A 27,149-nucleotide genomic window follows, 5' to 3' on the forward strand; every position below is an offset into this window, starting at 1 on the left:
TATCTATGTATGTATATAAGAATCCCTCGAAAGAGGGTTCAGGCTGAAGACGAAAGGATTCACCAACTCTATAGAGAACAGCCAGGAGGTCATTATAGGGTGAGAAAGGGTGGCTGCTTAGGTTAGGATGGTGGCTGTGAGGTGGGAGAGGACGGAAGGATTTAAGAGATATTAGGGAGGTAGAATAGACAGTGAAGGAGAGGGAGGTCTTAAAGATGACTTGAACAACTAGGTGGATGGTAAGATGGGAACTCTGGTGAGAAACAAGTTTGGAAGGAAAGATCATGGGTTCAGCTTAGGGCAGGCTGAGTTTGGGGTGCCTGTGAGCCTCCATGTCGAGACATCAAGTCCATAGCTAGGAATGTCTGGCAAGTCAGAGGACAAGCATAGGTCAGAGATGTAAAATGAGGAGAGGTGAAAAGTAACAGTGAAATCACCTTTAACAACATCTGAAACATTTTACTGGATTTTTTTCTGTTTTTGAGACAGGGTCTTTCTTGCTCTCTTCCCTAGGCTGGAGTGCAATGGTGTGATCATGGTTCACTGCAGTCTTGACCTCCTGGGCTCAAGCGATCCTCCCACTTCAGCCTCCTGAATAGCTGGTGCCACAGGCACACCCCACCATGCCAGGCTAATGTTTTGGGTTTTTTTTGGTAGAGAAGGGTCTCCATAGGTCGGCCAGGCTGGTCTTTATCTCCTGAGCTCAATGGATCTTCCTGCCTTGGCCTCCCAAAGTGCTGAGATTAGAGTGTGAGTCACTGTGCCTTGGATTGTCAGTGACCTGTCTTTCCTCCTAGTTCAGTCATTCTCAACTTTGTTCCACCCGTTTCTAGACCACATGTGCACTGCTCTCTCTGGTAACTTCCCTGATTGTCCGCAGTGATTCTCCCTCATCTACAGGCTGTTGAGGATAGAAATGTGTTGCTTATCTTTGCATCCCCAGCATCCAGGACCCATTTTAGAAACCCACTAGGTACTCAGATGACTGATGACTGACCAAGAGTACACATGAATCAATGATTGTGTTGAAATCTACATAAAATAACTCATCAGAGACAGTGATTGACATAATCTTTAATTGTGTAGCACCCATTATTAGAGTTTAAAATAATCTGTACTTATTTAGAAGCAAAACATAAAATCACACAGGTGATAACATGAAGTCAGCTTAAAAAGTACAGCACAAAGATGTATAAACAGTATCACAAAGATTTAGGAGCTCAAGAGCCTCACCTTCGTCAGCTGAGGAACATCCTCCATGAAGCTTCGGGGACCTGCCTCAGGGGAAGATTCAGGGGTCACTGGGCTGTTACACAAAATAGAAGAGCATGGCTCAGTTCAGGATGTCCGGGGAAGCTACCCTCTTGTACATTTGCAAAAGCGCTGATAAGCTCAATCGTTTCATTTCAAGTGGCACTGTGCATTGCTTTGATCTCCTCAACGGTGGAGCTGATTTCTAGGAGGCATCCCCAGCTAAACACAGCCACTAGGCCCATGCCTCACAGCCCCCGCAGCCACAGGAAGAAAGAAAACAGGCTCTCCCTCACCTTGGTTCTTCTGGTCTAGGTGGTGAGCACCCCGAGGGGCAGCAGCCACCGGCCCAGGGGTGCCAGCAGGCCCAGAGTGTGGCCCAGCATCTCAGCCACGATCCTCTGTAAACACAGGGGAAGGAAGCAAGACTTGCCCTCATCCATTTACAACCAAGTCCACAGGGTTCAGAAGGTAGAGATCAGAGAAGAAATGGAGGTGAATGTTGCTACTGCCTTGGGTTCATGTAGATAAGCTGTGTTTCAATTCAAAGAGTAGAAAATGGTTTTAGCATTATTAGGACTAAAGTGTCATTAAGGATGAAAGACAAGGCCAGATGCAGTGGTTCATGCCTATAATCCCAGCATTTTGGAAGGCCGAGATGGGTGGATCACCTGATGTTGGGAGTTCGAGACAAGCCTGGCCAACATGGTGAAACCCCGTCTCTACTAAAAATTAGCCAGCCTTGGTGGCAAACACCTGTAATCCCAGCTACTCTGGAGGCTGACGCATGAGAATTGCTTGAACCTGACAGGCGGAGGTTGCAGTGAGCCGAGATGTCGCCACTGCACTCCAGCCTGGGTGACAGAGCGAGACTCTGTCTCAAAAAAAAAAAAAAAAAAAAAAAAGGAACACAAGCGAACAAATTGCTTCTGCATAGTCAGGGAAAAAGGAAGCCCGTGGCAGGGAGAGGAAGGCCGTCGGCATACGCAGGAAATCTGATTTGATAAATGAGTGCATGGCTCGAAAACAAGTGCCACGAAATAATGACACGGACCCAAAGGAGAGGAAAATTATAAAACAAGGAGAGCAGAAGTGGAAAGAGATGTGATAAGAAGGGTAGTCTCCTCAAAACTAGATAAAACATTTACTCATCTAAAAGAGAAAGGAAGGGGGAAGAAAATCTCCTAGACCTTACTTATTAATATTGTACTTAAAAGCACATATTTTTGCATTGCATATTATAGAGGAAGGGGCAAGGATAGTGCTCTGGGTCAATATTTGCTGTAACTATGAACTTCGTCCTTTAACATGACAGCTACCTTTGGTCACAACTGCTTCCTTGGATGCTAAATTGAAAGGGAAAGAGACCAAAAGTCCACAAAGGGCTAAGCCTAAAACTACAGGAAGAAAGCATCCTGCCGAGTGTTAAAAATAATTCCCAGAGTATGGAACTGTTATTGGAGCTGGCTGGTCACACATTGGATCCGAATGACAGGGTGAAGTAGCGATGAACACATCCACGGGACGGGGACCCTCATTTCAATTATGGCGGCCTCGTTCTGCTTATATGTGCTCATTTGTAAAACAGCCTCACTCTTCCTATCTTCCAGTGGGGCTACTTGCAAGGCTTTTAGCATACAACCAATAATTATTTTTTAATTTTTATTTTTATTTATTTATTTTTGAGACGGAGTCTCGCTCTGTAGCCCAGGCTGGAGTGCAGTGGCACGATTTCGGCTCACTGCAACCTCCACCTCCCGGGTCCCGGTTCAGGCAATTCTCCTGCCTCAGCCTCTCGAGTAACTGGGATTACAGGAATGTGCCACTATGCCCAGCTAAGTTTTGTATTTTTAGTAGAGCCGGAGTTTCACCATGTTGGCCAGGCTGGTCTTGAACTCCTGACCTCGTGATCTGCCCGCCCTGGCCTCCCAAAGTACTGGGATTGCAGGCGAGCCACCGCGCCTGGCCAAGAATTAATATTAATAAAAGGCTGGTCCTGGGCTGGTTTTAGGATGTCAGCCCAGCCAGAAAGGATGTGTATAGATGTTATATTCCAGCAGGGGGCAGTACCACATAAAAATAACTCTTAAGGAAAATCCAGGTCGGCTACCACATATTTTCCATGTTGTTGAATAATAATAATTTAGTGCCATAAAAATAGATGACTTGTTCATACAATTGATCTTTTGAGTACTGGTGGGAAATCCCAGCACCATGTAAGCCCTAACAATGTAAAAGTCACGTGCCTTCTTTGAGTCTCCCTCCTGTGTGAGTCCTCCTGTGTGTAGATGTGTCGGGGAGTGTGGCTTTCCTTTCTCTGTGTGTAGTAATTTGCTATTGCAACCAAGGAAATGCATATTACATAGGACCTCATCAACTACCATTGTAGATGAAAGTTTTGTTTAAGAGAATATACCCTAGATTTTTCTCTTTTTAAAATAGAGACAGAATTCTCACTGGTTGCCCAGGGTGGTCTCAAACTCCTGATCTCAAGTGACCCTCCCACCCTCAGTCTCCCAAAGTGCTGGGATTACAGGCATGAGCCACCACATCCAGCCCTGTAATTTAGCTAAAGATATTTCATTCTAGGCTGGGAATGGTGGCTCCCGCCTGTAATCCCAGCACTTTGGGAGGCTAAGGTGGGAGGATCACTTGAGGCCAGGAGTTTGAGATCAGCTTGGACAGCATAGCTAAACCCCATCTCTACCAAAAAAAAAAAAAAAAAAAATTGCTGGGTGTGCTTGTATACGACTGCAGTTTCCATTACTTGGGAGGCTGAGGCAGGAGGATTCCTTGAGCCCAGGAGGTTGAGGCTGCAGTGAGCTATAATTTCACCACTGCACTCCAGCCTGGGCAACAGAGCAAGACCCTGCCTCAAAAAATAATAAAGAAAAATAAAAAATAGATTTCTAATAGCAAGAGGACCTCATCATTAGCAGTTAAGTTTATAATATAACCAATTTAACATGGATCCCTACGGACAGAAGTAAAAGTATTAATAAACTTAAATTTTAACAATGATTTGATCAATTAGTTATAATATCCTACCTTTCCACTCTCTCCTTTGTAAAGTATCGGCATGCTTATGCTATTACAGTACTCATTTGCTATAAATTAACTTTAAATAAAATGATTTTGCATTGTTACACAATTGATTGATATCAATCGATTGATATTTCAGTTGGGAATTACTGTTTGATATTTTTGTATGCAACATAGATATAAATCATACTACACTTAGTCAAAGTCTGGACTCTGAAGGAACTTTAAAAATCTTTTGATTAAATTTCTCTCTGTTAATGGTATGCTCCTACTCATCAAAAATTTTCATAAAATAAACTCCAGTCATTACAGCTGTCAACATGTGCAAGAAACAGTACAAATTATAACAGAAAATTTATATCAACTCTTTTTTTTGTTTTTTGTTGAGATGGCACTCTGTCTCTCCCAGGTTGGAGTGCAGTGGCATGATCTTGGCTCACTGCTGCCTCCCGTATTCAAGTGATTCTCCTGTCTCAGCCTCCCCAGTAGCTGGGACTATAGGTGTGCACCACCATACCCAGCTAACTTTGTATTTTTAGTAGAGATAGGTTTTCACTATGTTGGCCAGGTTGGTCTCGAACTCCTGACCTCAGGTGATCCACCCGCCTTGGCCTCCCAAAGTGCTGGGATCACAGGCATGAGCCACCGTGCCCAGCCAACTCTCCTATTAAAAAAAAAAAAGAAAAGGAAATTTTTCCACCCTGGAACTTCCCCATGCAATTATAATAGGAATTAAAACAGAATTATAAGGATGTTCAAAGCTTTCCTAGCCATGCTAGCAATGAGATGATAATAAATCCAGTGTTAGACATGACTAGCAATCAGGACTCTGGAAATAATGATATCAAAATGAAAGACAAGTGGGACGTACACTGTGGTCCTACGTTTTTCCTGCTATTCCTGTTATTCCTGAATTTAAGGGTAAAGGCGCACACTCAACTCTGCCCGTATCTTATCTGCCTGAAGCCTGCAAATCAGCAAATGTCATCTTGCTTGACATTTTTGATCCATCTCAAGGAAGGAAAGTTCCACTGACACTTGTGAACAATAGCTGTGTCTGAGATAAGATGGTATGTTCGGTTTACAGTCAGTTTTGAGACTGCACTTTTGTGGTTGGAATTTTGGAAACATGCCCCCTAGAAGCTGTGCTCACTAAATTTTCCAAATTTTAAATTTAGAATTTAAGAACATTTTACTATTTTTATTTATGTTTGCTGCTGTGGCCCCTTCGGAGGCAGTTAGAAGCCCACGTCTTGGGCTGCTGTCCCAGGCCACCGAGAATGGCCTTGTGGCTTTCAGTAGAGCAGGGCTTCCTCTGAGCAGAGGACTTGAGTGAAGTCTAGGAAAGGACGGGGGCGGGAAGGAGGGCGGGCAGGGGGTGGGGGCGGGTGCTATTTCTGTTTTGGTTTTTTGAGATGGAGTCTCACTCTGTTGCCCAGGCTGGAGTGCAGTGGCACGATCTTGGCTCACTGCAACCTCCGCCTTCCCAGTTCAAGCAGTTCCCTGTCTCAGCCTCCGGAGTAGCTGGGACTACAGGCACCCGCTACCACGCCTGGCTAATTTTTGTATTTTTAGTAGAGACGGGGTTTCACCATCTTGGCCAGGCTGGTCTTGAACTCCTGACCCCGTGATCCACCCGCCTCGGCCTCCCAAAGTGTTGGGATTACAGGCGTGAGCCACCGCGCCCGGCCGCAGGTGCTATTTCAATGCCCTTCTTCCCCAGGGTGCCCTTTCTTCTTGCCAGGCCTCTGCCTTTTGTCAGTCTGAGGTGGAGGAGTCTCTTGAAATGAGAGAAATCTTCCCATCCCCCTACACCGGGATGAAGGCTTGGGGTGGGGGTGGAGGTCCCACCTGTTCTTCCATCTTTTCTGTCTCTGTCTGGGGGAGGCGGAGGCTCAGAGGTGGGAGGAGGAAAGAGCAGGCTGGGGAGAGGTATAGAAAGGGGTTTTCCCTTCCACCCTCCTCCCCTTTCCCTCTCCCACTGCCTGGATGGTGGCCGTAGACTGTGCAGGCTGGTGTTAGGCTGAGGTGACAAGTGGGCCTGGGTGGAAATGGGGGAAGGAAGGGGCTTTCTGGAGGCACTTGGCCAGGCGGTCGTGCGCAAGAAGATTTGTCACCCTGAGATCCAGTCTTTGCATCCCCAGGGGGTGGCAGGATGGAAGGAGTGCAGACCATCAGACTGCTGGGGTCTGCTACCACCAACACTAAACAACCACAGCTTTTTAAATTCTGGGCTAATAAATGACAATGTGTCGCACATAGCTTAATGAGAATACAATACATCAAATCAAATTCGTAGATGGTGAGAACTCCTAACAGCTTCTGTACAGTGCCTGGAACCTGGCTGACAAAAATGTTTAATAATTGCCTCACTGAACACCAATTTGCCAAAGAATCTATTTTTTAAAATCTCACATTTTATTACTGGCTGTTACTTTCAATATATCTGGTGATAAATCTGACATTTATCTCATAAATCTGACAAGAGAAGATGAGCTGGGTGAGATTAGCACTAAATCAGAAGTGATAAGTATGTCTCTATAATAGATTTTGCTAGTTTAGAGTTTGCAACTGATGGTGAGGCTGACTTTATGTGTCAGCAACCTAATGAAAACCGCTGTAATTGTCTCAGTGGAAAAAATCACGGTGGTTTAGAAAATAACTTTCTTTTGAGTTAATCCTAATCTTTCGGTTGCACTGAATCAGTGTTATTCATCATTTTTGCTTATTTTAATCAGGGACTTATACAGAATCCTTCCAAATTGAACTAAGTGTCTTAATTTTCTAAGCCCATAACCAAAACCAAATAGCACTTTCATGGAATTGTCAGTCAAAGCGAGGCTTTGCCTTTTGTCTTTCTCCGCCCAAATTACCTAGAAAATCTGATCTTCAATAACAAACCCCATTATGCCCCACACTTTCCTTTCTCCAAAATCATCAAATAAAAACATCAGCTATTCTTTGAACCAAATGTTTCATTTGTTTAAAATCCTGTAAAGTTTGGATTTGAAGGAATCCCTTCCCTCCCAGTGTCCACATAAAGACCCCCTTTTCTTGGCTAAACTGCTGTGTAGTGTGATGGGGTCCTATTTTAAGTTGGGCTAGTAGGAGCTGGGGGTGGTTACCTTTCACCAATAGGTTACGGGATTTTCATTTATTTCTTAACTGAGCTTCATCTCAGGGGTGAAGCACTCAGCCTTATATAAAGGATGAAAAAGTAAATATTACATTAAGTTATTATTATTATTATTATTATTTTTTTTTTTTGAGATGGAGCCTCGCTCTGTTGCCTAGGCTGGAGTGCAGTGGCACAATCTCGGCTCACTGCAACCTCCACCTCCTGGGTTCAAGCAATTCTAGTGCCTCAATTTCCCGAGGAGCTGGGATTACAGGCGCCCACCACCATGCCTGGCTAATTTTTGTATTTTTAGTAGAGACGGGGTTTCGCCATGTTGGCCAGGCTGGTCTCAAACTCCTGACCTCAAATGATCCACCCGCCTCAGCTTCCAAAAGTGCTAGGATTACAGGCGTGAGCAACCACACCCGGCCCAACTATCACATTAAATTTTTTAAAGTCCCGGGTAACCAAAGGAGATTTGGAGCACTCTTTTTTTTTTTTTTTTTTTTTTTTTTGAGACACAGTCTTGCTCTGTCGCCCAGGCTGGAGTGCAGTGGTGCTATCTCGGCTCACTGCAAGCTCTGCCTCCCGAGTTCACGCCATTCTCCTGCCTCAGCCTCCCGAGTAGATGGGACTACAGGTGCCCGCCACCACACCCGGCTAATGTTTTGTATTTTTAGTAGAGACGGGGTTTCACCATGTTAGCTATGATGGTCTCGATCTCCTGACCTCGTGATCCACCCGCCTCGGCCTCCCAAAGTGCTGGGATTGCAGGTGTGATGGAGTACTCTCTTTTTTAAAGTCCTGGGTAACCAAAAGGGATTTGGAGTACTCTCTTTGTCAAACACTATTCCCATGGCCTTGATTACCTCACTACTTCCTGTTTTCCCAATAAACATCAGTTTCTGTAGGTCTTTAAAAAATATTTGAGCAAATGACATTACTGATAGTCCACTGATTGTAAACATACTTGCATAAAAAAGATGGGGCAGGTGTTCTGAAGAGTATCACCATGTAATACTAGCATCCTGTTAATTCACCAAAGTACTTTATAACAAAAAAAGTAATAAACCAACAAGACAGGGTCACTTCTCATTGCTGTTTTCTTTTTTCTCATGGGTCAATGAGGCTTTTTATTTTGAGCACAAAATCACTGGGGATCTTGCCTGTGGCCACCCCGGAGATGACACTGGAGGGTCACGTGGCTCCGGTGATTTGGGCCAATTACATGACTGCAAGGCTAGAGCTGCCAACAGGGCTCCAGGGAGCTTGGCTTCTGTAGAAGTTCTTTTTTTTTTTTTTTTTTTTGGGACGGACTCTCACTCTGTCTCCAGACTGGTGTGCAGTGGCGCAATCTCGGCTCACTGCAACCTGCTTCTGTAGAAGTTCTAAGGAAGAGGTGCGAACTCCACGGCGGTGGGCAAGGGTAGCTAACTAGCAGCGGCCCCTACAAATGTTGGTCAGGGGTCTTGAGCTGCCCGAGCTGACACGAGGGGAGGGGTCTAATTAGCCACCAGGTGACTGAAGGGCTTGCCTGCCCACAGCTTACTTGGCTGGGGGGTTTCTGAAGTTCCTGCCGGCAAACTTAGCCTTGCTGCCCAGCTCCTCTTCAATTCTGAGGAGCTGGTTGTACTTGGCCAAGCGCTCAGATCAGCAAGGGGCACCAGTCTTGAGCTGCCCAGGTCACAGCCCCACCACCAGGTCAGTGATGAAGGTATTTTCAGTCTCCCCAGAATGATGAGGCACCATGACACACCAACCATTGGCCTGGGCCAGCTTGCATGCCTGAAGGGACTCAGTCACGGAGCGAATCTGGTTCACTTTGAGCAGGAGGCAGTTGCACTTCTTCTCATTCACGGCCGAGGCTGTCCTCTTTGGGTTGGTCACTCTGAGATCATCCCCCACTACCTGGATTCCTGCACTGGCCGTGAACTTCTGCCAAGCTCCCCAGTCATCCTGGTCAAAGGGATCTTCAGTAGACACCACTGGGTAGTTTTTGATGAAGGACTTGTACAGGTCAGCCAGACAAGTCAGGTGAGATGTACCTGGTGGGGTCGTTGAGAAACTTGAATTCCAGGTCATACTTTCCAGACCTGAAGAACTTGGAGGCCGCTACGTCCATGCCGACGATCACCTTATCAGTGTAGCCAGCTTTCCCAATCGCAGTCTTCAGCAGCTCCAGGCCTTCTTTATTCTCCAGGATGCTGGGAGCAAACGCGCCTCCATCCCCCACACCGGTGGCATCTTTCCCATATTTCTCCTTGATGACATTCTTCAGGCTGTGGTAAACCTCCGCTCCAATGGGCATGGCTTCCCTGAAGTTTGCTGCACCGACTGGGAGGACCATGAACTCCTGCATGGCCAGCTTGGTGACAGCATGAGAACTGCCATTGATGACATTGAACACCGGGACTGGCAAGATGACTTTGGAGTTGCCAGACAAGTCGGCGATGTGGTGGTACAGGGGAACCCCCTTCTCAACAGCACTAGCTTTGCAGGCAGCGAGGGACACTCCCAGAATGGCGTTTGCACCAAATTTAGATTTATTTTCTGTTTCATCCATCTCTATCATAAGTTTGTCAATCTTCTCTTGTTCTGTGACGTTCAGTTTCTTGCTAACCAGGACAGGTGCAATAGTTTTATTGATGGGCTCAACAGGCTTTGAGACACCCTTCCCCATATAGCGAGTCTTATCATTGTCCTGGAGCTCTAGGACCTCATAGATACCAGTTGAAGCACCACTGGGCACAGCAGCTCTGAAGAGACCTTCTGAGGTGAAGAGATCAACCTCAACAGTGGGATTCCCACGAGAGTCAAAGATCTCCCTGGCATGGATCTTGAGAATAGACATGGTGAATTTCTAGCCACTGGGTCTCATTGCCTAGGAGAGAAGTGGAGGGTGCTGCAGACACTCAGGTGAGCGTTCCTTGTAGCTGTTTTCTTTGAAACCGTGGGAATGGCACTGATCAGGAGAGATGTTACATATAATGCTGTGGGTATGTCTGGGCTATCAACAGTCTCAGGACCTATTTAAATCTTTACCGTATTTCAGAGAGACGATAATTTTATCTTCAACGTGGCATGAATCCATTCCGATTGTAGGACTTTGGCCCTTAGAGGATACTAGAAAATATGTTTTCTTAATTCCAGATTTGAATATTAAATTATAACAGATGTGCAAAAATAAACAGAGATCCACCACCGAAACAAGCTACCCCTCCACAAAACTGCCAGCTTTGGGGAAAACCAGTGTCCACTGTTCCGCGTCCTTGTCCTAAACTCTTATAAAACAACAGATTCACATTCCTTCTTGACCTGTGGTTGTTTCAACGTCCGGAGAGGCCAATGAAGGAAGAAGAGGAGCTCTAGAAGTGCCTGGAGGGGTCTCCACGCTCCCGCTTGGGCCACTCCTCGTCCACCCACCTGCGCAGAACCTTCTCCACGTCGGCCCTGTGGTAGAGCCTGCAGAGCTCCATCAGCTGGCCCACCGTCCTCTGACTGTTCCGGAGCAAGAACTCCAAGGTGGGGCTCTGTGGCCTCTGCTCCAGAAAGCACAATTCGTCATAGGACATCCCCCATTTGCTTGCAAAATTCCTCCAGTTTTTCACCGTTGGGTGACACGGATCCAGCTTTATCCTGATCACGTCTAGTAAGTCCTGATCATTGAGCAAGTCACTTATGGTGGGGGCCCGGAGCAAGCAGGAGGAACAAGTACAGTTTTCTTTGCAGGAGTTGTCCTTGCTGATCTCTGCAGGGAGAAACAATTTAGTCCACAGGTCAACAAGAGGCCTAACATATGCATTCATTTCTTACATCCTTTATTTTCCTGCTGAATTGTCAAAGCATCATATGGAAGACTATTTCAGAATGCTCATTTCTTTTTTTTTTCTTTTTTTTTTTTTGAGATGGAGTCTCGCTCTTTCGCCCAGGCTGGAGCGCAGTGGCACTATCTCGGCTCACTGCAAGCTCCACCTCCCGGGTTCACGCCATTCTCCTGCCTCAGCCTCCTGAGTAGCTGGGACTACAGGCACCCGCCACTGCACCCGGCTAATTTTTTGTGGTTTTAGTAAAGACGGGGTTTCACCGTGTTAGCCAGGATGGTCTCGATCTCCTGACCTTGTGATCCACCCGCCTTGGCCTCCCAAAGTGCTGCGATTATAGGCATGAGCCACCGTACCTGGCCTCAGAATGCTCATCTCTAATAATGTGTTACTGTTTTTTTTTTTTTTTTTTTTGATACAGGGTGTCACTCTGTTGCCCAGGCTGGAGTGCAGTGGCATGATCTCGGCTCACTGCAACGTCCGCCCTCCAGGCTCAAGCGATCCTCCCACCTCAGCTTCCCGAGTACCTGGGACTACAGGCACGTACCACCAAACCTGGCTAATCTTTTTTTCTTTTTTTTTTTTTTTTGGTAGAGGTGGGGTTTCACCATGTTTCCCAGGCTGGTCTTGAACTCCTAGACTCAAGTGATCTGCCCACCTTGACCTCCCAAAGTGCTGGGATTACAAGCATGAGCCACCGCACCTGGCTGTGTTATTCTTTATAGCCAAAGATGAATTGCTTTTCTAGAAGGAGTAAGAATCTTTAAAGCCAGTTTCCCTTTCTTTCCAAGACTGTCTATGTCTTACAGTGTGCATTTGTGACACTGCCGGCCAGAATAAGGGCTCCAGCAAACAGAAGTCTCTCCGGGGTACAAGGGGCTGCTGTGTCTGTGAGTAATCAGCCGACACTTGCATGCACCTCAGCCCTTGCCCTTTCCAAGTGACCAGTCAGCCCTGACAGTTTAACACCAAACACAGCCTGTCAGCGTGTAAAAAATGCACAGTTCTTTGAAAGGTCTTTTTTCAAAAACAACAACACAGACATGAAAACTGGAATATCCACTCCATATGCATATTTGAAAACAAGTGAGAGTTGATAGTGCCAGGAATCTTACTTTTTAAATTTATGGCCCCCTTATCAGCCCTCTGCCTTTACCTGTGTTTTCTTCATCCACAGGCTCCCTTTGAAGTGGCGCCAACACCCTGGGGTGTGTGCAGTGGGAGGGAAAGAGGCAGAAAACTCAACAGGAGGCTTTTCAGCTGAGCTTCAGCATGAAGAGCATGCGCCCACCCCAGAGGAAGGGCCATCTTTCTACTGAAACTTAAAGACTCAACTGTAGCCTCATTTGATTAGCAGGAGGTATATTTGTAGGAGGATGAAATTTGTAGGTGAGAGGCGTTGACAAGTCATTTGCAATAAAGTATTAAGTGGTGTCTAAACAACGTGGCAAATTAAGGAGCTTAAATTCTACAACAACACTGAGTCTCATGAACCCTCTGAATTCAGATTTTAACAGCCAAAGGTCACTTTAGAGACCACTGGCTTGGAAAATTCTGGGGAAGGTTATAGTAGCCTTTACTGTATATATAACATTGAGTCATGGCCTTCCCAGTTTCGGAAGGTAAAGAATTTGGACCGACGGAGTAACTCTGGTGATCATAAGGGAGCAAACCCGCAATACTGAGGCAAGTGGAAATTAAAAGGTAATAAAACAAGAGCCTTGAAAATAGGCTCATACTCTTTGACCTACTAATGTGACTTCTGGGAATCCACCCTAAGGAGATAATCCAAAATATGAATTTACATAAACATTGTTATCACGGTGTTATTTACATTATTAAGTTTCAAAAACAACCAAAATGTCTACAGTTAGAGGACTAGTGAAATAAATGATTGTACTACTTGATGGAATATTATTTAAGTAACTATGAGACAATATGGCAACCTAGAAAATGTTTGTGATGTTATGTGAAAGATGCAAGATAGAAAGAATGTATGAATTCTACGATTAGAACTACATGAAAATCAATGAGTGGATAAAGAAAATGTGATATATATATATATATATATATGGCATACTTAAAAGGCACACTGAGATTATATTAGGGATTTTGTTTTGTTTTTTGAGACAGTCCCACTCTGTTACCCTGGCTGGAGTGCGGTGGCACAGTCATAGCTCATCATAACCTGGAACTCCTGGGCTCAAGCAATTCTCCTGCCTCAGCCTCCCAAGCAGCTGGGACTACAGGTGCACACCATCACACTCAGTCAATTTTTAAATTTTTTTGTGGAGATGGAGGTCTTGCTATGTTGCCCAGGCTGGTCTTGAACTCCTGGCCTTAAGCAATCCTCCTGCCTCAGTTTCCCAAAGCACCGAGATTGTGGGCAGAAGCCACTGTGCCCAGCCAGTTTTCTTTTTTTTTTTTAATTAAACTTTAAAAAAGAAAATGCAGGGAATTGAGTAGTCCAGTTTGGTTGAGCACAAGTTATACTGAGGCAGTCATGAAAAATAAAATAGGAAGAGTGCATGGGGAGCATGGAGTAGAAGGCTGGGACTTGGTAACTGGACAGATACAGCAAAAAAAAAGTCTAAGGACTCCAATGAAGCTTAAGTGTACACAGAGAAGCCCAGGTATTCTTAAAAGGCGAACAGAGAGTTTTTTTTTCTTTTTTTGAGACAGGGTCTCGCTTTGTTGCCCAGGTTGGATGGCAGTGGCGCAATCACGGCTCACTGCCACCTTAACCTCCTAGGCTCAAGCAATACTCTCACCTCAGCCTCCTGAGTAGCTGGGACCACAGACATGCACCAACACACCTGGCTAATTTTTAGATTTTATCTGAGACAGGGTCCCACTATGTTGCACTGGCTGGTTTTGAACTACTGGGCTCAAGTGATCCTCCTGCCTCAGCCTCCCGAATTGCTGGGATTACAGGTATGAGCCACCGTGACTGGCCAGGGAGAAATTTTTTTTCCAGGGTACTTTTTCTTTTTTCTTTTTTAATTTCCATAGTTTATTGAGGAACAGGTGGTATTTGGTTACATGAGTAAGTTCATTAGTGGTGATTTATGAGATTTTGGTGCACCCATCACCCAAGCAGTATACACTGCACCCAATTTGTATCTTTTATCCTTCACCCCCTTCCCACCTTTTCCCTGAGTCCCCAAAGTCTATCGTATCATTCTTATGCCTTTGCGTCCTCACAGCATAACTCCCACTTATGAGTGAGAACATATGATGTTTGGTTTTCCATTCCTGAGTTACTTCACTTAGAATAACAGTCTCGCTGGGCACGGTGGCTCACGCCTGTAATCCCAGCACTTTGGGAGGCCGAGGCGGGTGGATCATGAGGTCAGCAGATGGAGACCATCCCGGCTAACACGGTGAAACCCAGTCTCTACTAAAAATACAAAAAGTTATCTGGGCGTGATGGCGGGTGCCTGCAGTCCCAGCTACTCAGGAGGCTGAGGCAGGAGAATGGCGTCAACTCGGGAGGCGGAGCTTGCAGTGAGCTGAGCTCGAGCCACTGCACTCCAGCCTGGGTGACAGAGCGAGACTCCGTCTCAAAAATAAATAAATAAATAAAATAAAATAATAATGGTCTCCAAGTCCATCCAGGTTACTGCGAATGCCATTAATTCATTCCTTTTTATGGCTAAATAGTATTCCATCATATATATATACATATATACACATATATATATACACACACACACATATATATATCATTTATATATCCATCCAGATATAGATATATATCCATTTATATATATATAAATCCATACACACACACACACACACATATATATATATGGATTTTGGATTAACTATTAACAGCTAGGGTTTTCCCCAATTCTCCTGATTATGAGTGAAGATGTGATGCATACCTTTCACATAAATTGGGGCCACATCTTTAATCATCTCACCACTAATAGGATAATTAGGTCAAAAGCATGAGCCTTCTAAGGCTACTGGTGCATGTGCCCCAAATTGCTCTCCAGAAAGAAAGCCTTTACCAGTTTACAGTACGGATTTTTTTTCTTTCCTTTTCTTTCTTTTTTTGAGACAGTCTCATCCTGTTATCCAGGCTGGAGTGCAGTGGCACAATCTCAGCTCACAGCAACCTCCGCCTCTCGGGTTCAAGCAATTCTCCTGCCTCAGCCTCCTGAGTAGTTGGGACTACAGGCACCCACCATCACACCCGTCTAATTTTTATATTTTTAGTAGAGATGGAGTTTTGCCATGTTGGCCACGCTGGTCTCAAACTCCTGAGCTCAAGTGATCTGCCCGCCTCGGCCTCCCAATGTGCTGAGATTATAGGTGTGAGCCACCGCGCCCGGTCATTTCACCTTTGTCAGCACCAAGTATTCGTTTTAAAAATCTCTTTTCAAGGATTTTTTTTTAAGTGGTAGGTTAAAAAATCGGGCCTTATCTTTTTCTATCTCCATGCCTTTTCCAGTGTTTCCTTCATGATCAGAACGCCTTCCCTCTCCCTCTCACCGAACTTCCTCTGTTGCACTTCTCTTCCTCTAATGAACTTTACCCATCCTAGAAAACCCACCTCAGATTCCCCCTTTCCACGAAGTCTTCCCGGCCCTTGTCTGGAATTCCACCTCACTTGGAACCCCCACATCATTTTGTTTGCATCTCCTGACCCCGCTTTGTAGTGAGACACTGTACGGTTTTCTTATTTCCGCGCAACACCTTAAAATCCTGAGAACAGATAGGTATCTCTGCTCCTGCCTGAGCCTCCCGAGTAGCTGGGACTACAGGCGCCTGCCACCACGCCCAGGTAATTTTTTGTATTTTTAGTAGAGACGGGGTTTCACTGTGTTAGCCAGGATGGTCTCGATTTCCTGACCTCATGATCTGCTCACTTCGGCCTCCCAGAGTACTGAGATTACAGGTGTGAGCCACCGTGCCCGGCCATAATCCAGTTCTTATAATGACTAATAATACAGTCGTTTATATCCCTGTAAATCATGTATAATAAATACAATCACAAGCATGGAGAAAAGTTTGGAAGGATCTATAACAAAAATATTAACAATGGTTAATTCTGGGTGATGAGAACGCAGGTGATTAATTTTTTTTTTTTGCTTATGGGCACTTTTCAATTTTCTATAATTATTGTGTTTATTTGGATACTATATATATTTTTGAGACAGGGTCTTGCTCTATGGCCCAGGCTGGAGTGCAGTGCTGCAATTATGGCTCACTGCAGCCTCCACTTCATGGGCTCAAGCAATCCTCCTGCCTCAGCCTCCCGAGTAGCTGGCATGCACCTCCATGCCCAACTAATTTTTTAATTTTTTAGAACTTTTTGTAGGCTGGGCAAGGTGGCTCACGCCTGTAATCCCAGTACTTTGGGAGGCTGAGGGAGGCAGATCACCTGAGGTTGGGAGTTCAAGACCAGCCTGACCAACATGGAGAAACCCAGTCTCTGCTAAAAATACAAAATTAGCCGGGTGTGGTGGCACATGCCTGTAATCCCAGCTACTTGGGAGGCTGAGGCAGGAGAATTGCTTGAACCCAGGAGGCAGAGGTTGCAGTGAACCAAGATCGTGCCAGTGCACTCTAGCCTACGCAACATGAGCAAAACTCCATCTCAAAAAAAAAAAAAAAAAATCTGTAGGGACAGGGGTCTCACTATGTTCCCCAGGCTGCTCTTGAACTCCTGGGCTGAAGCAATCCACCTGCCTCGGCCTCCCGAAGTGCTGGGATTACAGGTGTGAGCCCTGTGCCTGGCCTAAAATATACATTTTTTTAATGTCATAGAAAAAAAAGGATTTAAACCACTAAGTCCAGAATTATATGTAATGGTGTCTGAAGGTCCCTTTCTTGTCTTATCTTTGTAAGATTCAGTGTTGGCAATGTTATCGTCAAGAGGAAAAAAACATCAGAAGGTTTCTGTAAAGCTCCTTTATTTATTTATTTATTTATTTATTTATGTATTTATTTATTTGAGATGGAGTCTCGCTGTTGTCAGCTGGGGCTGGAGTGCAATGGCACGATTTTGTCTCACTGCAACCTCCGCCTACCAGGTTCCAGCGATTCTCCTGCTTCAGGCTTCCTGAGTTGCCGAGATTACAGGCGCCAGCCAACACACCTGGCTAATTTTTGCATTTTTTAATAGAGACAGGCGTTTTACCATGTTGGCCAGGCTGGTCTCGAACTCTTGACCTCAGGTGATCCACCCGCCTTGGCCTCCCAAAGTGCTGGGATTACGGGCATGAGCCACCGCGCCCGGCCTGTAAAGTTTCTTTAAACTGAGTTTATGAAAAGCTCTTATTTCTTTGAACAATCATATCAACCATTATCAGTTTATTTTAAAAAATAATATGCCGAAAGATCTACTAAAGTTTTTGTGTGTGTGTGTTTTCTTTCTTTTTTTTGAGACGGAGTCTTGCCCTTGTTGCCCAAGCTGGAGTGCAATGGTGCGATCTCGACTCACTGCAACCTCCGCCTCCTGGGTTCAAGCGATTCTCCTACCTCAGCCTCCCGAGTAGCTGAGATTACAGGCACCTGCCACTACTCCCAGCTAATTTTTTGTATTTATAGTACAGACGGGTTTTCACCATGTTGGCCAGGCTGATCTCAAACTCCTGACCCCGTGATCTGCCCACCTCAGCCTCCCAAAACGCTGGGATTACCAGCATGGCCACAGTGCTCTCCCTGTGTGTGTTTTCAATAACACAAGTGACAAACCATTTCCTTAACTGGAATCTACATGAACTGCTAATATAAGTGAATCTATAGTTGCCTTTTAGAATCACAAACTCTAATTAGCTCTCTGGAGGACTTAACACAGAGCAAACAAGGTTTTTTCCTATCAAATACATTTTGTCCTGCTATACTTTAAATAACTATCATATATATTATACATGAAAGGTTAAACTGGGTAATGCCTTGGAGAGGGGAGAGAAAGACTTCAGACCAAAGAAATCTTTATCAGAAATGGAGAAAAATGGGATTATTTATTTTATTTGTTGGGTTTTTTTTTGTCTTGTTTTGTTTTGTTTTTTGAGACGGAGTCTCGCTCTTGTTGCCCAGGCTGGAGTACAATGGGGCGATCTCGGCTCACTGCAACCTCTGCCTCCCAGGTTCAAGCGATTCTCCTGCCTCACCCTCCCGAGTAGCTGGGATTACAGGTGTCTGCCATCACACCTGGCTAATTTTTGTATTTTTAATAGAGACGAGGTTTCACCATGTTAGCCAGGCTGGTCTTGAACGCCCAACCTCAAGTGATCCACCCGCCTCAGCCTCCCAAAGTGCTGGGATTACAGGCATGAGCTATCACACCCAGCCAAAAAATGAGATTATTATTTGATGCTTCTCAAATAACAGGCCAACCACAAGCACAGGGCTGCTGTACAGTGGAAATTCAAAAATTATCTGCTAAATGAACAAATGAATGAGAACTGTGCATCGTCCCTGGGAGGCAAGGTAGATTTGTTATTGTTGTTTAATGAATCTTAATACCTAAAGAGGGAACTTCTATTAAAGGAGAAAGAATGTAGCTGATATCTGCTAGCAGTAAATAGATATTGATGGAAAATACTACAGAATTGGTCTGAAAATACAAAAGATGGATTAATTATTGGTTTGGAGAGGAGAGGGTTGTTGAATAATTAATTATACATAAAAATTAACTTAGATTCTCTAATAATTGGGGTCCCCATTTGCCATGTTTTGATGCTTGACCTGTATATTTTCCACTGGTGCAAAGCAAGAATGAAACACACCACGTCAAGTCATTTATGATGACTTCCTATTTTAAAGGCCAAAGCCCCGAGGATTTATTCTTGGTCAGTCTAGTTTGAGCAGTGGCTCAAACGAAGAAAGCCTTTGTCAGGTGAAGAAGGGCCAGGTTTCTTATCATCACGGTAACTGTCATGATGAAGTGACAATGAACACAGTAATTATCACTATCAAAATTCTTGTGCCTAATGTATGGTAGCCCTGCCCTGAGTCCTTGACAAGCATAATCCCAAATCATCCTGATTCTGGGTCTGTATTGGATGGTGCTCTTCGAATCCCAGTGCTCCAACTTCCTCAAGGCTTGACGTCTCAGGGCATTGAACCTCTAGGAACGTCAGACTCCTCATCTATAAAATGGAGGTGGCAGCATTTCCTGTATCACTTGGACTAAATGAGATGAGGGACAAGATGCCATTTTTGCCAAGTCTTATGCCAATGTTCTTTAAAGATGTTAGGTTTTGATTAGTCAGGTGTGGTGGTGCACGCCTATAGTCCCAGCTACTCAGGAGGCTGAAGGGGAGGCTCGATTAGCTCAGGAGATTGAGGCTGCAGTGAGCCCTGATGGTGCCACTGCACTCCAAAATGTTAGGTTCTAGATTTACTTATTTATTTAGAGACAGAGTCTCACTCTGTCACCCAGGCTAGAGTACAGTGGCACAATCACGCCTCACTGCAGCCTCCACCTCCCGGGTTCAAACAACGCTCCCACCTCAGCCTCCTGAGTAGCTGGGACCACAGGCACACACCACCAGGCCCAGCTAATTTTTTGATTTTTTGGTAGAAATGGGGGAGGGGGTCTCACTATGTTGCCCAGGCTGGTCTCGAACTCCTGGACTCAAGCAATCCACCTACATCAGCTTCCCAAATTGTTGGGATTACAGGTGTGAGCCACCACACCTGGCTAGTTTTATTTTTTGAAGGAGGCAGAAGAAAGAGTCCCCAGGCTATCTCCCAGCTCACCTCCTCTGCTGCTCCTCACTGCCCACGCCCGTCCTAGAACACTGAGCTCAGTCCAGCCTCAGGGCCTTTGCCCCAGCAACTTCCTGTCCCTGGCATCCTCCTGTCTTAGATCTCCACAGGCCGGGTCCTTTGCATTGTTTGGGTCTCGCTACCCTTTCCGAGCTAAAGTGGCACCCTCCCCCTACCAGGCTTAATCCCATTAACCTGGCTCATCTTCCTCAAGGCACCTACCACCATATAAAATGACTTACTGATTTTGTGTTTATTATCTGTCTCTCCCAGCTAGAATAAACTCTAAGAGGAAAAGGACTTTGGATGTCTGGTGTCACTGCTGCACACCAGGCACACAGCAGGTGCTCAGTAAGTATTTGATGAATATATCAAATGAATGAGGAGTGTGACACAGTTCAAGAAGAAAATCAAATGAAAAATTAGGCTTCTTAGCAGCCCAAAAAGAGCTCTTTATCTAGAAATTGTCAAACCAGCTGACGCAAGTTTTTTTGGTGTTAACAAGGCAGCCGCAAGATTGCTATGGAGAGGACACCGTGTACCATGGAGATGAACGGCATGAGCTTTAGCGGCAGCTAACCCCGTGCAGATGTGCGACTTGGACAGGTTACTGAGCTTGCTAAGCCCCTGTCTCACTCTCCAAACAGGGATAATGACACCTCTCTCACAAGGTGGTTGTGAGGATTAAATGAGGTAATCCTTTAAAGCTCCCATCCTAGCACACGGTAAGAAGCATGCAACAGTGAATAGAATAGCTGTGGGGAAGCATTAATAACCAACAGCCTTTTTCAGGAGAATCGCTTGAGCCCAGGAGGCAGAGGTTGCAGTGAGCTGAGATTGCACCACTGCACTCCAGCCTGGGTGACAGAGCGAGACCCCATCTCAAAAACAAGCAAACAGTCTTTTAAAAAGCAGTGGTTCTCAACCTTGGCCATAGGATGGACGCGCCCACCCCCAACCCCACCAAACCCCCAGGGAAATTTACAAAACCCTGATGTGTGGTCCCACCCTCGGAGATCCCGATTAATTAGTCTGGGATGCAGGGAGGACGTGGGAATTTTTTAAAGCTCCCCTGGGACTTCTAATGTGCAGCCAGGACTGAAAACCTCCGCCTGCCTTGAAGACATCTCCAGATTAAGTATTTAGTTAGGAGCGCCTGCCAAAATTAGATTTTGGAATTACACCCACTTCTCTTTGAGAGATACCATGTCTGTGGATGATTAAGAGTTCTCAGATACACAGGGCTTCTCCACACTCTCAACCTGATGAGTGGGTTTTCCATGGGGCATTTCTTCCCCCACCTCCCTCCTCTCCATCGTTTCTCACTCAAATATTTTAAAATTATACTGTAAAGAAGAGTTCAGGAATCAAGCATGCTCATTAATGTCATTTAAAACAATTGTAAAAAAAATAGTGAATGTCTGGTAGTGTCTGTATCTAACTTGTAAGTTCATGGCTGGCGGGTTATAAAATATGGGTCAATTAACAGTTAATTGTGAATTGCAACAAGCTTCACAATTCACAAACGTCATGATTAGTTAGGCGTAGAAACGGCTCCAGTCAGGATGTTGGCAGCAGATCACAGACTGACTTAATGTGCCTCCCTGCAGGGAAGGTGCCCTTTTATCTTGCACACTCTGGCTTTTGGAGAGTGATTGCCACGGGAGTGTTTCCCTCCACTGCTGCAAGAGGACTGTTAGCTCTCAGATCATTTGTAAGGATGCTCCCCGGGATAACCAGGTCTTGAGTTAGTTCAAAACCATTAGAGAGTAAACATTTTATATTGGCAACTTCCGAGATAGCTAAGTATTATGGTTCTGAAATAAACTAACTCTATCCCAGGTGGTTATACATGGTCAGATTTGGAGGCTGTAAAATACCAACAAGTGTTGAAGGAGAGTCACATCCTTCTGCAGTAACGGTTATTAAGGGGGTATAATCATGCTTTTTTTTTTTCTGTGTGTGGTTTCCAGTGTGGTTGGGAAATAAACATATTTAAAATATAAGTTTCTGGCTTTGATAACTCATTGGAATTTGGGGCGCGCACACACACACACACACACCACATTATTCATCATAAGGGTTATATGTTAGCCGCTTTCAGAAAGTGACGAAGAATTATTTTTATCTACTAAGAAACTGACCCAAGGGCTTTTGGTGGGCGTTTGATCTCTTAACCAAAGGGGAAAAACAACATGATTTCGTTTTCTCTAAAGCATCCTTTTAAGGAGACATTAAGTTGGCAGCAGCACTGGGAAGTAACTGACAGGTTGGGTGGATCCAGGCAAGTAAATCATGTTGGGCCTCAATTTTGTCATAGAATAAAACTGGAGTAGAGAAAGCACGTGAAAAAAACAAGCAAACTCTCACATACAAAAGGACCCAGGTTGGGCTGGGTGCGGTGGCGGAGGCCTGTAATGCCAGCACTTTGGGAGGCCAAGGCAGGTGAATCACTTGAGGTCAGGAGTTTGAGACCAGCCTGGCCAACATGGGGAACCCCCGTCCTTACTAAAAATACAAAAATTAACCGGGTGTGGTGGTGTGCATCTGTAGTCCCAGCACTTTGGGAGGCTGAGGTGGGTGGATCGTCTGAGGTGAGGAGTTCAAGACCAACCTGGCCAACATGGCAAAACCCATCTCTACTAAAAATACAAAAATTAGCTGGGTGTGGTCGTGGGCGCCTGTAATCCCAGCTACTCAGGAGGCTGAGGCAGGAGAACTGCTTGAACCCAGGAGGCAGAGGTTGCAGTGAGCCGAGATCTCGCCATTGCACTCCAGCCTGGGCAACAAGAGTGAAACTCTGTCTCAAAAAAACAAAAAAAATAACAAAAAAACCCACACTCTGGTGGTTCATTTTGACACAAGTAAAAAATGTTTGAAGATGACCAGAAGCCTGATTAAAATTAACCTACCAATTAATAATGACTATCATTCAGAAGAGTCCTTGAAGGGTTTACAAATATTTCTAAACAAATTTCTGTATTTATTTTTATTTTAGCTAACGTGCCACATTAGTGTGTAGGGTGTTAGTCTTTAAAGAGTTTAAGTATAGATTTTTAAAATTAGAAAATAAATATGCGCTTGTCATAGCAAATCTGAAAATTCAGATGAGCATATGGAAAAAATTAATGTTCCCATTACCCAGGCCAACCACAGTTAACCTTTTAGAAGTTTCCTTGGTTATTTCACCATGCAGCACGGTATACTTACCAACATGTGATCATTTGTTATATATACATTTGTATACACAGATTAAATGCGGAGGGGCAGTTCTGATACCAGCTCATGTTAGAAATTTTAGAAATATAGGATAGTGGAAAGAAAATAAAAACTCACCAGGCGTGGTGGCTCATGCCTGTAATCCCAGCACTTTGGGTGGCTGAGGTGGGAGGAGGCTTGAGCTCAGGGGTTCGAGAAAAGCTTGGGCAACATAGTGAGACACCTGTCATCCCAGCACTTTAGGAGGCCGAAGCAGGTGGATCACCTGAGGTCAGGAGTTCAAGACCAGCCTGGCCAACATGGTGAAACCCCATCTCTACTAAAAATACAAAAATTAGCCGGGCGTGGTGGCGCACCATTGCACTCCAGCCTAGGCAACAAGAATGCGAAACTCCGTCTCAAGAAAAAAAAAAATCTATGGAATGAAAAAAAATCACCCAGAACTGCACCTTCCAGAGAGAACTGTTGCTCACATGTTGGTATTGGTGTATTTTCTAATATCGTGTTTCTAAGGGGAAAAAGTTGAGTACGCACTGCACCTTCTGGTTTTTCAGCTTGGTTACCTAGGCTGATGATAGCTGCCCCTGAGGGCTCTACGGGTTCCCCACCCTGCTTAAGAAAGAAAGAAACAAAACTCTGGTGACTTCAGTCAGTCAATGTATGCTTTACAAGATGTAGAAAATGTTGGTGAGGTATTTTTTTTATTATTATTATTATTTTGCTAGCATTTTTTTTGAGATAGAGTCTTGCTCTGTCACCCAGGCTGGAATGCAGTGGTGCAGTCTCAGCTCACTGCAATCTTTGCCTCCCGGGTTCAAGCAATTCTCTGCCTCAGCCTGCCGAGTAGCTCAGATTATAGGTGCCCATCACCACGCCTGGCTAATTTTTGTATTTTTAGTAGAGATGGCGTTTCGCCATGTTGGCCATGCTGGTCTTGAACTCCTGGCCTCAAGTGATCTGCCCACCTTGGCCTCCCAAAGTCCTGGGATTACAGGTGTGAGCCACCACACCTGGCCATTTGCTAGCTTATTTTAATGCTTACTCCCTCACTCCCTATCCCTTCTGATTAATTAATGAGAAATTTAAACATTGCAAACATGTCTGTCTTATGATTAAAAAAGGGGAGCGGGGAGAAATGAACTTTAATGTTTCTTTGCTTAAACACACTAAAAGCAGAAAAGGAGCGGGACCTAATGTCAAGAGGGCTCCTTTGGCTACCTAAGTGGCCAAGGCACACACAGAGAGATGACCCAGCTGGCCTCAGGTCCCTTCCACCAAGCAACAAACAGCATGTTCTCCACCAATGCTATGGCTCTTAGAACTCAGAGGGAAGAAGAATCCACTCAGTCCCGACTGGCCCGATCCTAAACCTGCCCCATTCAGAACCCTGCCGTGCCCCTCACATGCAAAGGAAGGTTAGTGCAGAGAAAATACTCTTTGAAGGCTTTTGTGAAGTCTTGTAAGATACGGCTTTCCCTGCAGTGCACCGCAGGTAGAAAGTTGCTCTATTCTGCAGTACAGATTTTAAAGTTAATGATAAACATAGTCTCAAATTATTTATTTTATTTAATTTAATTTTTTGAGATGGAGTTTCGCTCTGTTGTCCAGGCTGGAGTGCAGTGGTGTGATCTTGGCTCACTGCAACCTCCGCCTCCCGGGTTCAAGCGATTCTCCTGCCTCAGCCTCCGAGTAGCTGGGATTACAGGCGCCCACCACAACCAGCTAATTTTTGTATTTTTGGTAGAGACGGGGTTTTACCATGTTGGCCAGGCTGGTCTTGAACTCCTGACCTCAGGTGATCCGCCCACCTCGGCCTCCCAAGTGCTGGAATTACAGGCATGAGTCACCGACCCTGGCCTCAAATTATCTTTTATTCAGCCACACTAGCTATTAGCCCAGATAGCTTTAGAATCAATCATTTACCTGGAAGAGGATCTCCAGTGCTATCTGGAAAGCCATTTTCTTCTCCCTAAAAACCAAAAAGCAACCTTCATTAAAATCATATCCAAATGTGAATGGAGATATTATCAATCTTCCAACTTAGTTAAATTTCCACCAAAACCCTGGGGGCTGGGGTGGGTGGAGGGACTGGATCTTGAGAATGGCATTTTAATGGGAGGCGAACTCAGCATCTCCCTCTAGAATATGGGCACCTTGCGTGCAGGGGCTTTTGTTTATTTGCTCCCTGTGCTGTCCCAGTGCCCAGAACAGTGCTTGATACACAGCAGACACTCAAATTTGCTAAATGCACTAATGTCCCTATTTTTAAAAATTATCAGCTGGGCACCATAGTTCGTGCCTGCAGCCCCAGCTACTTGGGTGGCTGAGATGGGAAGATTGCTTGAGCCCAGAAGCTGGAGGCTGCAGTGAGCTATGATTGAGCCACTGTACTTCAGCCTGAAAGACAGTGCAAGATCTCAAAGAAAAAAAAAAAGGGTATCAATGCATGCAACAATGTGCTATTTTCATTTTACATTATGGGTTATCTTCCTTATTTTATTTCTTATCTGCTTTTTGTCTGTCAGGGCTTGTTGTCTGTCAATCCAGGTTACAATTCTTTCCCTTTTCTATTTATTTCAGTATATATCGCAAAGCAGCTAAAACCAACTATGAAAAAGTGGCGTCCAAATCTCTTGAGAGGCAGTCATGTTTCTGCCCTTCTGATTAGGGCTCCATTTTTACAATCAGGACCATGCTACAGGGATGTGAGGGATTTTTTCTGATCTTGGACAGGTGTGTGTATGTGTATGTGTGTGTGCGTGCGTGTGCTTCCCATGAAGTCGGCAGAGGAGACCAGTCCCAGTACACCTTCGTTTATGTTAACTCCATCTTTCTAAAACCAAAATCTTTCTCATCAGCTAATGTCACTCCCCACCCCACCCCCACCCACAGTACTGAAGAAGCACAAGAGGCGAGTCAGAAGCCCTGGGCTTTAGAACCTCAGGCACGGTGCCAATGCGGGTCTCAGATTCCCCGTTTGTGTGTTGAGGTGGCTGTGGGATTAGCTCAGCTCTAAAGTGCCTCTATTTTCTCGGGTCTGAGAGTCTCACCTGTAAAGATGTGCTAACTCCGTCCTGGTGTCAATGTGTGTTTTTTTTTTGTTTTTTTGTTTTTTTTGAGACGGAGTCTTGCTCTGTCGCCCAGGCTGGAGTGCAGTGGCACAATCTCGGCTCACTGCATCTCCGCCTCCTGGGTTCACGCCATTCTCCTGCCTCAGCCTCCCAAGTAGCTGGGACTACAGCCACCCGCCACCACGCCTGGCTAATTTTTGTATTTTTAGCAGAGACAGGGTTTCACCATGTTGGCCGGGATGGTCTCGAACTCCTGACCTCATGATCCGCCCACCTTGGCCTCCCAAAGTGTTGGGATTACAGGTGTGAGCCACAGTGCCCAGCGTGTTTTAAACATTTTTAAACAATCTTTCTCTCTTAATCTTCTCAGAGAAGCCTTCTCCTCATCCCAAGCTCACCCATCGCCATGTCTCAGCAGTGTACATACCTTCACCTAACCACAAGCCTAGATTTTTTGTTTTGTTTTGTTTTCACACAGGCACATTCCCATGTGTTACCAGCTAGACTTTTCTCCTAAGTAATCTAAATATTTCTATCTTTACCGGAACTAAAAACCAACCTGCTTACCATAATTCATACAATTTCTTTTCATTTAGTTGAAGTTTTACCTTCTTCTCACATTTCCCTTAGGAGTGTGTGAGTGTGTGTGTGTGTGTGTATCAGAGAGAGAGAGAGAGTGAGAGAGAAAGAGAGAAACAGATGAAGGACAGAGACAGAAAGAGAGAATTATAGTGAGTCTCTGAACGGATAGAAATCTCTCTCTATGCAACCTTTAGTTTTTTTCAAGGCTAACCCCAGAAGCCCCACGACTTTAGGGACACTAGTCATTACTCCGCAGGTCATGTGGAGACCCGCCTGTTTGCATCTGCAACACTCCTGCAGGATCGGGCAGGTATG

At 45.1% G+C, this 27,149-nt stretch overlaps 1 protein-coding gene and 1 pseudogene across 2 annotated transcripts in view; both read right to left on the minus strand.

Moving 5' to 3' along the window:
• Nucleotides 1-7,400: 7,400 nt before the first annotated feature.
• Nucleotides 7,401-10,398, minus strand: LOC129392949 (alpha-enolase-like; annotated as a pseudogene).
• The window catches only part of EDARADD (EDAR associated via death domain), an 85,026-nt gene continuing 66,400 nt past the window's right edge, over nt 8,524-27,149 (minus strand). Inside the window, exons 5-6 of one of the 2 annotated variants that reach the window (XM_003824510.5) lie at nt 25,105-25,150; nt 8,524-11,159 (exon numbers count right to left, since the gene is read on the minus strand). In XM_003824510.5, coding sequence (XP_003824558.1) covers nt 10,777-11,159; nt 25,105-25,150 — 429 coding nt within the window. In that variant the 3' untranslated portion in view covers nt 8,524-10,776. The remainder of the gene's footprint in view (nt 11,160-25,104; nt 25,151-27,149) is intronic. The other variant, XM_034949463.3, reaches the window with a different exon arrangement.

This window comes from Pan paniscus, chromosome 1, assembly GCF_029289425.2.
Source record: "Pan paniscus chromosome 1, NHGRI_mPanPan1-v2.0_pri, whole genome shotgun sequence".
NCBI lineage: Eukaryota > Metazoa > Chordata > Mammalia > Primates > Hominidae > Pan > Pan paniscus.